General features: G+C 37.5%; 1 protein-coding gene across 1 annotated transcript; it reads right to left on the bottom strand.

The window, feature by feature from the left end:
- Window positions 1-306: 306 nt before the first annotated feature.
- On the bottom strand, window positions 307-1,167 carry LOC120172052 (peroxisomal and mitochondrial division factor 2-like). Its single transcript, XM_039179629.1, has one exon. It carries the CDS (start codon window positions 1,165-1,167, stop codon window positions 307-309), a length of 861 nt encoding a protein of 286 aa, XP_039035560.1.
- Window positions 1,168-11,900: the final 10,733 nt, after the last annotated feature.

The raw sequence follows: 11,900 nt of genomic DNA, 5'->3' as shown, positions 1-11,900 counted from the left end.
AGAAGGATGATATGTTATTGATTTATATTTAATAAAATACATGAAATCAATTTAAACAATTTATTATAACTTCTTAATCTATAAAATATTTTTTCCCGAGTTTAGTAATTAAAACAAATAGTTTTCTAGTTATATAATTAAATTATATAAAATGATATAGCGAAAAAAATTATTTTAGGAAAAATAATTATAATAGAAAAAGAAACAATATATATGCCCAGCCATAATCATAACTATAACAGAGCTCTAACCTTTGCTTATCCTTCTTCTGGTTGATCTTCCAGTTCTTCCACCAGCCTTCATTCTTTAGGAATGCTTCCTAAGGCAACGTTCTACCACAACCGCCACCACAACGACGGAAGCAACCATTCCGGCCGCCACGATCGGCACATTCAACCCTTTGTCTTCGCAACCAATATCCTTAACCTTTCCACTAAGAGCAGCTTCGATTGTCTTCTCGTCCACCATATCTTTGAATGCCAACATTTTCTTCTCCAACCCCATCACCTTCTCCTCGCATAGTCGTTTCACTTGCTTGCTTCTTTTCAACTTATCGTTGGTTTTAGACACCTCGTCTTCAAGGTCCTCGATTTTCTTCTTTAATTCATTGATCCTCTCCTCCATTTCATCTTGGAGCCGATTTTTCTTTCCCCTCTCCTCCTTTACCCTCACTTCTAGAAGCTCTATCTTCGTCTCCAGTTCTCTCCCTCTCTTCTCGGCCTTCACTTTATCCTTGATCAGATCGGAGATTTCAGAGCGCAATCTTTCGATCACCGACGCTTTCTCTTCCAATGCGTTCTTTAACTCGATCACCTCCTGCTTCGCCTCGCCTACTTCGTGCATCGACGTTATAATATCGTGTTGGAGCCTCGTGACTTCGATCTCGAGGTCGGCCGATCTCGTAGCGATCGATTCCAGGAAACTCGTATCTTCATCCCAGTCGTTTATGTCCTGTCTCATCTCTTCTTCCCTGCTGTGCAGATGATCCACTTCTTGATTCAGTTTATTCATCTTCTCCTTCATTCTTTTGTTTTCGTGGATCAATTTCAGCTTCTCGCTCTTAAGCGCTTCGATTTTATTAAGCAGCTCGGATATTTTGCCTTCGCCGGTGTCGTTCAACTCCTCCGTCGTCTCCATCTCGCCGTTAATTGTCTCCGAATTGGCCATTGCCTTATATCTCTTTTTGGCTGCCAAGAAAATCACAAACAAATTACACCTTGGGATCTGGATTAGGGTTTCTGCATCGTTTGCCGTTCTATATGTATTTTTGAAGTTTAGAGATTTGGTTTAGGAAGCATGTGAATTTTATAAAATAAAACATTAAAACAAAATATCATTCATAAAATAATGTAAATATAAGCCCTAAGTTATATACGATAAATTATTTACATGTAATTATTTTAAACATAACTACAGCACAAATTAATGATACAAATTCTATATGTATTAATAATTTTGTTTTATTATTTGGAGAAAATATCTAATATTAGTTTTTCTAAAGTAGTAAAACGTTCCATCGAGTAAATTGCTCCGATAGGGTAGCATTGAGAATTTCAAAATCTCAATATGCTCCGATGTATTAGCATTGAAAATTTCAATTTCTACTGATACTGATATGGTTGTTTTTCATTCACATATGCCAGCAAATCAAATATCATTTAGAAATTAAAGGGTAAAGTATACAAATGGTCATCCGATTATAGAGTATTGTTTTATTAAGTTCCTCGACTATTAAAAGCTATAAAATTGTCCTCCGACTACATAATATTACTTTTTTAAATCCCTCGACTATTAAAAGTTACGAAATGAAACTTTTCTCCCAAAATTCTCTCTTTTTTTTCATCATAACTTCTCCAAAAATTTTTCAATATTTTCAAGGTTTCTGCAACAAAGTTAGTCCATTTTCTTTGGTATTTAGGTTGTTCTTTAAAAAGCAAGAAAATTCGTCATTTGCATTGCTTCTAATTCAATGGAAGTGTTGTGTGTGTATTCGTCTGCTCTTATGGGGCGACTCCCCGCTTAGCTATTCTTTTTCTCCGACGCATGATGTGTTTGATGTTTGATTAGAGTAAAGTTTTGAGTTTATAAGGTTGTTTTCAGTTGCAATTCACCTGTTTGTGTTTATGTGTGTGTGATTTTTTCCATATAACTAAGAAGATGATCGGTTCAACAGCAACTCAGGTAGTTTCTTTGTTTGTGGAAAATATCCCTAAGGCATTTCATTGGAAGGGTCTATGGTTTTTATTTGCTAGGTATGGGAATGTCGTTGGTGCATTCATTGCAAATAAGTTAAGCAGAAAAGGTAAGCGTTTTGGTTTTGTTAGGTTTGGTAGCAAGGTAGAGGTAGAACGTTGTATGGAGAAGCTGAATGGTTTTTTTTCTCAATGATTGCAAATTGTCGGTTCAGTTTGAAAAGTCTAGAGAATCATCAAGAATGGGAGGTAGTAGAGACGCTGATAGGGTGATAAGGCCATGGGGAGGTTGCTTTCAAGCAGAAACATCTAAGGAGGCCTCTCTAAGGAATTTGAATCAAGAGAATGATCAATTTGGAAATTTTCAGGCTACAAATAAAGAATGGGGAAGATTGATCAGAAATGAGGATGTCAACGGTTTGCAGCATGAGGGAGATTAGTTTTTGCTTGTAGAAATGGGGATTGGAGAGCATCAAAGTCCAACGTATTGGAGGTAAATTATTTTTATTAAGCTTTGAAGATGATGAATTGTTCTTGATGTTAGAATACTTGAACTGGTCATATCTCAAAGAAATCTTCTCGAAGGTTGAGCTATAGTCAGAATCGTTGGTTTATTCAGAGAGGGCGACCTGGATTAAGGTCTCGGGTGTTCCATTGCATTGTTGGAATCATATTACACTTAAAAGGGCGACGGAGTTATGGGGAAATTTTGAATCTTTAGGTGAGAATGCAGCCCAGTCCATAGATTGTGAGAACGTAACAATTTTGATTACTACAAACCTAGATAAGAGGATCGATGAAACAGTGGAGATAGAAATTGGAAACAATATTCACTTGGTTCAAGTTTTGGAGATCGGCATTTCGGATGATGTTGGAACTACGACTCAATGGGGTATCAAAAAAAATTTGAAGGGAGGTTCGAATGATCATAAGGAGGCTTTCCATATGAGTTCAACGGAAGAGGATAACTCTGGTGCGTCTTCGGCTAAGTTTGAGAGAACTGAAGAGGTGAGGGTTGCTGAATTAATTGCATGTTGCTTTGGGAACGAATTCATTAGAAATGATGAATCTCAATTACACGAGAAATCAGGCCATCTGAATGAATCAGAATTGAGTGGTGGAGGTAATATTTTGACGGTTCATGATCCTTCTCGGAATGATGGGCTTTTTGGAGTTGATGTTAATGGAGTTGAAGGTTCAACAGGGAAGGTTATTGCTTCACTTGAGGAGCACGTTGATATCAATCGAGATACTGTCAAGAATGTCGAGAGTAGTGCCTTGAATAATGGAGAAGCTGGTTTCCATATGGGTAGCGATTCTGATTCTCCAGCAACTAATGTAGACCATAATTACTTATGGAGGACTCTTAAGGACTTTAAGGGTCGGGGAGATTTTGTGACTGATGATTTGGTCAATTCATTTCCAAAAATTGAGCACTTGAGAAAAAACAAAAAATCGAAAAAGTATGGATCTCTTCTGAAAATACAAAATCAAGTTTTATATGTTCCAAGCAGAAGAAAAATGGATCAAGCGCTTAAGAAGCTCAAATTGAAGATAGATGATTTGGACTCCTCAGAGTTATCAGGAAGGTCATTATTTGATTCAGATTTAAAAGGTAGATGGTTGGCTGCATTTAAAGAAGTCGAGAAAACTTTGGAGTTGGGTAAAAGCCTTGGTATCCATTTTTCCGGTGAGAAGCAGGAAATGGTGAAGGAAGTAGCTTTGTTAGTAATGAATTAAAGTTGCACTGATTCATGTTAGGTTATGGCGACAGTTAGTAATGTTATGTTTGATTATTCTCTATAGGTTTGTTAGGCGTTTTGAGAAAGGAGCAAAGTTTTTGTTTTGTTGTTTGTTTTTGTAGGAGTTTAGAGTTTGATTGTGCTGGTTGTCATGGCCATTCCATATTATCTTTTGCTAGTTGTATCTTGGCTTGTGTAAGGGAGTTCTTTACCCTTTTTGCTTTGCTTGGTCTTATTGGTCAAAGAGGTGTTTCCCGAAGAGTATTTCCAATTGTTCTTCCTGAAATTTGTAAGTTGTTTGGATGATCAAGTAGTGCAATGGTTGGTTCATGCCTTGTAATCGTAATAGAATGGTGCATTGTATTGTGCTCGATGGGGTGCGTAGAACCGATTGATTTTGGGTTATTATGTTGGAAGTTTGGTTGTTGTTGGTCTAGACGACCTCTACAGTGCTGGAGTTTTCGTTAACTGCTCTGCTTGTTTTGTTGGCTTTCTCTTTGTCGGTTAGGTCGTTAACCAATCTATTTCTAGGTATGGTCTGGAGCGTAATTGTCGAAGCATGCAATCGTTCTCTGTTCTTCTTTTAGATGATGTTAGCTTTGTTTGTTTCAGCCCGATTTTGTCTGTACTGGTTTCTAGAGATGATGTTTGTGTTAAGTCTTTAAAGTGTCGATGCTGTTGTTGCACTAAGTCTGTTGGTTGTTGTAACGTTGCATTGCTCCCAGCCTTGCCTTTGGTAAGGGGCTTTAGATATTGAAGGGGCATCTTCGTATGTATTGTGTTTTGTTTCGTTTGTATCATTTGGAGTTATATTTTGCTCCTAGTCAAGAGTACTCTTTTCCTCCACTTAAGTTTAGGGAGGTTTTTAACGAGACTCTTGACTCAGGATTTATTTAATAAAAAATTTCTTCTGCTAAGTAAAAAAAGAGTTATGAAATGGTTGTCCGACTATTTATTATATTCCAAACTCGTCCTTTTCCGTTAAAAAATTAATGGTTGTCTAAGTTGAATATTAACATGATGGCTAAGAAATGATAGTCGTTTGAGATTGTAAGATCATATTTTATCACACCACAGTCAACAATTTAAAGTTTAACTCGGAATATCATTAAATTCTTAACGAAAAAGTACGAGTTTAGAACATAATGAATAGTCGATGATCATTTTATAACTTTTAATAGTCGAGAGACTTAACAAAGTAACAATATATAGTCAAAGGATTATTTTGTAATTTTTAGTAATCGAGGGACTAAATAAAGTTATACCCTATAGTCAAGGACCATTTGTGTACTTCACCCAATTTTAAATTTTTTTAAATGATTTCATATTTTATTTTAAATAAATATTATAAATTTAAATTTTAGAATAATTTAATATTAATTTTATAATTAATTAATGAATTTTGCATTCTTAAATAAAGTGAAAATTTATTTTATTATGGTCTTTTGATTTTAATTACTATTCAAGCAACTATTAATTTGATTGAAAATATAATAATTATATAATTTAATTTGTTTTGGAATTTAGAGGTGATGACATAATTTAAATTTAATATTAATTTTAGTGAAAATAATAAATTTCTTACTAGATATATATTGTTATAAAAAATATTAATTTAAAAATAAATAATAATAAAAATATGTTGGTATTATTATTCTATTGAATGAAGCAAAACAGAAACATAATTAAAATTAAAGAACAAATCTATTTACTCGTATGTAGATATGAAATTATAACGAGTAAATATGTTGAGGTATGTTTACACAATTTTTTTAAGATAAATTCGATCGTTCTTAGGTTGTTGGAGAAACGTCAGTCGACTATCTACCAAGATACAATAATGATAGGACTAAAGTACTAACATGATTGCATTGCTTTGTGAATTGTAACCAAACCTTTTTCTATTACTGAAAACATTTAAAATAGAGAAAATATTTTCATCCATTAATATGTATATCATGTTCATCCATTAATATATAATATTCTCATATTTTGAATCAAGATAACAATTACTTAAATAATGTATGAACTAAAGAGCCATTAAGTTCAATTTAGTTTTTTCGTTTAAACCCCAAACAACATTTTTACAAAATATGATCTTACTTGAGGGAAAAAATTCGTATTTAAACTAAAATATATATAGGGCCCTAGAATGCCTAATTGGTTTGAAACGTTTCATGCCTTTCCACGTCATGTGGGTGGATCCCTAACCTCATCAGATTTATATATGTATTGATTTACCCCATATTCCTGCGCACGAGGCAGAATCTTGTCTTTCACATTCTATAACACTCAAGTCGGTTCATGTATATAAAACCCCCTCATAATAGGTATCCCACCAATGTCAGATATACACTTTCTATTTTCCTCAATATAATTTACAAGTATCTTACTTTTAGAAGCAATTTGTTATTCTTTGTAACAACCCGATAATATCAAAATAATAGTTAAATGGAATTGAAGATTTAATTGTGAAAATTGGTAATTTTTAGGGACTAAACTGAAAGATTTTAAAATTTGTAGCTTGTTTTAGAGTTAAAGAAAATTCAGGGACCAAGCCCTGAATTTACCCAAAAAAGTTAGGTATTTGGTTTATATATATATATATATGATATATGCGTGAATTGGGTTCTGAAAATCAAAACCCAATTCCTCCCAAATTTCCATTTCCTTACCTCAACTTCCGACGACGATTCCGACACCGTCCGAATTCCGATCGTCGTTTTGAAACCACCATCGTGTTCATCATCAAGCGAGGAACAAACCTTTCAATTTAATTGAAGCGAAACGCTGCCAAACGTCGTGAATTTCAAGTCAAAGCATCGACGTTTTTTTTAAGCTCAATCGCCTAGAAAATCCTAAATTCATCGCCGATCGTTGCTCCTTTTACGACACCTCCCGCACCATCGTGTTCCTTGTGCCGTTCCGAGTCCGCCGGTGTCATCCTCGATCTCCGTTGACGGCGGCGCGTGGGGAGGTGGATCAGTCAAAGATTCGGCCGAGTCGAAATCGAGCTCTCCGCCGTTCAAAAATTTGAACCGATCTTTGTAAGTATCTCGAAATCGCTCAAAATAATTTTTAGAAATTTTTCCGTGATTTTTAGAGCCCCGGAGGACGTCGCACGCGCCCACACGCGCCACCGCAGGCGAGTGAACGCTGAAAACCGATTTTGACCGGTTTAACCGGTTTTGAACCGATTTTGACCGGTTTGACCGGTTTGACCGGTCACGACCCGTTTACCCGTTTACCTGACCCGTTGACCCGACCCGACCCGTTGACCGTTGACCGGTGCTATTCTTGGAATTAATTCGGTTTTTGTGCTATTCTGGGAATTAATTCGAAATGGGTGCTATTTTGGTAATTTTTTTAAAAGGGTGCTATTTGTGTAAAATGTTTGACAGTTTGTTGACCTCCTTTGACCAGAACTTTGACCGGCTTTGACCAGCTATTAAACGACCTTTGTTTTCGACCAAGAATACCTATCCTGATAGTTTTCGACGTCCCGAATCCGTTTTTGGGGTCCGTTTTGCTAAATTCAAACCCGAAAGTCTCCAAATCATCAGTCAACCCCGTTGACTTTAATTTTGACCAAGAATTCGAAATTTCGGAAGGTCATACTTTATATTTTTCGACGTCCTGAATTTGATTCCGAAGTCCGTTTTTCCAAATTCTGACCCGAAATTCCCGAATCGAGCTTGTAAACCCAAAAGGCTTAATATTTTAATATTTTGATTATTTAAATGAGATTTGGTCAATGATTTTTTTTCAATAAAATATTTTATGAAGGTACTCGTGTTTCACCTGAGCAAGGATCAATTAGGTCCGGTATTATCCGTTCGTTAGATCAGCCTGAACCGCGTACTACGAGAATTACCCGTAGGTTTCCGTATATTATTTAAATAATATTTAGATTATTTATATTAGGATTCCAATATGGATTTTTCAATTCGTAGGGTCTAGCGCTGCAGCAGAACGTGATCGACATACCCAGTAATAGGCTTCCCTATCTGATTTCCCAGACTGTTACAGGTGTGTTTCCTAACAGTTTATTACTGATTTAAATAATTTATCTGAATACCGAGTATTTGATATTTGATTTGCTGCATATTCTGATATAATTTCTGAATTAAGGTATTTCATACCGATTTCTGAGATCTGCTTATCTGATATCTGAATTATTGATTTGAATTCTGATTTCCGTATTTCTGCATATGGTTTCTAAGTATGAAATATTTGTTATGTTTTAAGTGATTAATCATTGTTTTCAATTGAATACATTCATTGTCATTTGGGGGGGTATTGTTGAAGGAAGATTATCTGCAGACTTCTCGGCTTTGTGCTCAGGGTCTAAATGGCATGTGCGGTTGGGTGTATGGTTATGGGGAACCTACACAACTATGATGTGAACGGATGGGGGTAGTGTTCATGTTTTAAAAATAAAAATAAAAACATATTGCATAAACCGATTTCATTGAAAGATTTTATCTGTATATTTTTCTTATATACTGTATGGAGCACACTGAGCTTTTTAGCTCATTCTGTAGTTTTTACCCTTTTTCAGATAGTAGCAGACATTAAGCTAGCAGATTTGGCATCAGTGGAAATCAACTACTTATTTTGTACGAACATATATTTCTATATGTTTTTCAGTTATGTTTGGTGACATGTATTTGCTATAATTTTGGACATATTTGTATTATTAATATAATGTATTGTAAGATATTAAAAAAAAACCTCTGAATGGGATATGTGACCACTTAGGTTTGAGTCTAACTCACAGACCGGGTCTAGGGGGTTACATTTGGTGGTATCAGAGCTTTCGGTTTTAAACACTTGGACTGTATATGGGTCCTAAATTTTGGATTTTTTAAAAAAAAATGTCACCTTATGTTATGATTTAAAGTTTTCTCGAGATCCCTGATGCTAATCTGACACATGTTTCAAATTTTTTCTGTAGAGCCTTATAGATCCAACGATGAATGCTGCTAGAGGTCGTAGGACAGGACGTGGACGTGGTAGAGGGCGAGTCACTCGACCTTCTGTTACGATAGACGATCCGATGTCAGCACGTGATCCTCCTATTCCGCAAGTAGATCAGACTCTTTCTCATGATGATCAGTTTACTCCCGTGAGAGACCCTCCCGTCACTGAAGATGAGGATACTGAGATGAATGAAGACGCCATTAATAGAGCTATCTTCCACATGTTTCAGAGAGCTGCTAGAGCCCCTAGTAACATGACTGCAGTGGAGATTTCAAATTCTCTGGTTGCTGCTGGTGTAGTACCATTTGAGGGTGTTACTGGTGGACCTCCGACAGACGCTGAGTATTGGCTGGAGGAAACAGAGAGGATTATGGATGAGATGGACCTCAGACCTGAGCAAAAGATAAAGGGGGCCCTAACTATGTTGAAGAAAGAAAGCTTCAGATGGTGGCAATCCATTTCTGGTAGTATTCCGAGGAACCAATTAACATGGGATCTTTTCAAAACGCGCTTCCAAAGTCGCTACATCGGAGAGAGATATCTGCAGGAGCGACGCCAAGAGTTTCAGAATCTGGAGCAGGGTAATATGTCTGTTATGGATTATGAGGTTGAATTTATCCGATTGAGCCGATATGCTCCTGGACTTGTGGATAGTGAGACAGATCGATGCTTGAGGTTCGAGAATGGACTCAGGTATGAAATCAGGAGTCGAGTCGCTACTCACCGAGAGAGGAATTTTGATGCTTTGGTTGAGATAGCCAAGACTGCTAAGGAAATAGAGCGACTGGGTATGGAGCACAGGAGAGATAGTGATCGAGCTCAAACCCGATTCAGGAGGCCTTCTGGTTCTGTTAATTCTTCTGCACATCCTAGCAAGAGAGGCAGGGGTGATTCCTTTCAGAGAGGCGGTGCGAGTGTCAGACCTGTTGCATCTGGTGCTTCAACTTTTCAGTCTACTAGACATGGTGGATCTTCTGGGTTGCAACCTTTGCAGACATGTGATTACTGTGGGAAACATCATCTTGGGGAATGCAGAAGAAAATTGGGCACATGTTTTAGATGTGGTTCTAGTGACCATATTATAAGGGATTGCACAGTGTCAGTTTCTACAGTTCAGACACCAGCTCGTACTCCCGCTCGTACTCAGAGTACTGTTCAGACTCCTGCGGGTGGTCGTACTCAGGAGAGAGCACCTGAATCAGTTAATAGGGTCCGAGCATCTCAGAGTAGGGGTCAAGTCAGATCTGAGGCCAGACAACCTGCATTGGTTTACACTGCTAGACTTCGACAAGATCGTGATGGGCCAAATGTGACTGCAGGTACTGTTACTATTCATTCAGTTCCATACTTTGCATTGTTTGATAGTGGCTCTACAAATTCCTATGTATCACATTCCGTTTCTGAGGGTCTAAATATTCCTGTTGAGAATACTGAGCGTTCAGTGATAGTTCAAAGTCCCTTAGGCCAATCCATCGTGTTGGATCGTATTTTTAGAGAGTGCCTTATAGAGATCAATGGGGAGATTTTTCTGGCTGACCTGATGGAGTTACCCTTTAAAGAGTTCGATTTGATTCTCGGCGTAGATTGGTTGGACAAACATCGAGTAAATATTGATTTTGAGACTAAGAGAGCTGTTCTGAAGACCTCAGATAATCAAAAGATTGTAATGATCGGGGAACGACGTGGATTTCTGACGAATGTTGTGTCTGCTTTAGTAGCGGAGAAGATGATCAGGAAGGGTTCCGAGGCGTTTCTTGCTTATATTTTGGACACTAGGATATCGCAATCCGATATTGAAGGCATCCGAATTATCAAGGAATTTCCCGATGTTTTTCCCGAGGAGTTGCCTGGATTACCTCCAGATAGAGAAGTCGAGTTTGTGATTGAAGTCTATTCTGGTTCCACCCCGGTTTCAATGGCTCCTTATCGTATGGCCCCAAAGGAGCTTAAAGAACTGAAAATCCAACTCCAGGAGTTGTTGGACAGGGGATTTATCCGACCCAGTGTATCACCGTGGGGAGCTCCAGTTCTATTTGTCAAGAAGAAAGATGGGACATTGAGACTCTGTATTGATTATAGAAAACTAAATAAGCTCACTGTTAAAAATAAATATCCTCTGCTCAGAATCGACGATCTATTTGACCAATTTCGAGGGGCTTCTATCTTTTCAAAGATAGACTTAAGATCTGGTTATTATCAACTTAAAGTGAAAGATTCGGATATTCCGAAGACTGCTTTTCGTACTCGATATGGGCATTATGAGTTTTTAGTGATGTCATTCGGGTTAACTAATGCCCCTGCTGCTTTTATGGATCTGATGCATAGAGTGTTTCGACCTTATTTGGACCAGTTTGTAGTTGTATTCATTGATGATATACTGGTGTATTCTAGAAGTGAAGTAGAACATGAGGAGCATTTAAGAACTGTTCTTCAGACTCTAAGGGAGAATAAGCTATACGCTAAGTTGAGCAAGTGTGAGTTCTGGCTCAGCGAAGTGACTTTTCTTGGACATATCGTCTCTGCTGATGGTATTCAGGTGGATCCGAGCAAAGTGGAGGCTATTATGAACTGGAAGCAACCCAGAAACGTCTCTGAGATCCGTAGTTTCTTGGGCTTAGCTGGTTACTACCGTCATTTCGTTGAGGGGTTCTCCCTTATTGCAGCTCCTCTGACGAAACTATTGAGGAAAGATGTTCCATTTGTCTGGTCTGAGGACCAACAAGCTAGCTTTGAGAAATTGAAGACTGTTTTAACTCAAGCCCCAGTGTTGATTCAGCCTGAATCTGGGAAGGATTTTTCTGTCTACAGTGATGCTTCTCATTCTGGATTAGGATGTGTTTTGATGCAAGAGAAGAAGGTTGTCGCTTATGCGTCACGTCAGTTAAGGTCGCATGAGCGTAATTATCCTACTCACGATCTGGAATTAGCTGCGGTGGTTTTTGCTTTAAAGATTTGGAGACACTACCTCTACGGAGAAAAGTGT

Source organism: Hibiscus syriacus, unplaced genomic scaffold, assembly GCF_006381635.1.
Source record: "Hibiscus syriacus cultivar Baekdansim isolate YM2019G1 unplaced genomic scaffold, ASM638163v2 tig00111841_pilon, whole genome shotgun sequence".
Taxonomy (NCBI): domain Eukaryota; kingdom Viridiplantae; phylum Streptophyta; class Magnoliopsida; order Malvales; family Malvaceae; genus Hibiscus; species Hibiscus syriacus.
This window is presented reverse-complemented; position numbering and strand designations above follow the sequence as displayed.

Coding starts and splice junctions, on each gene's coding strand:
- LOC120172052 (XM_039179629.1), bottom strand. CDS start 1,167: ATGGCCAATTCGGAGACAATTAACGGCGAGATGGAGACGACGGAGGAG.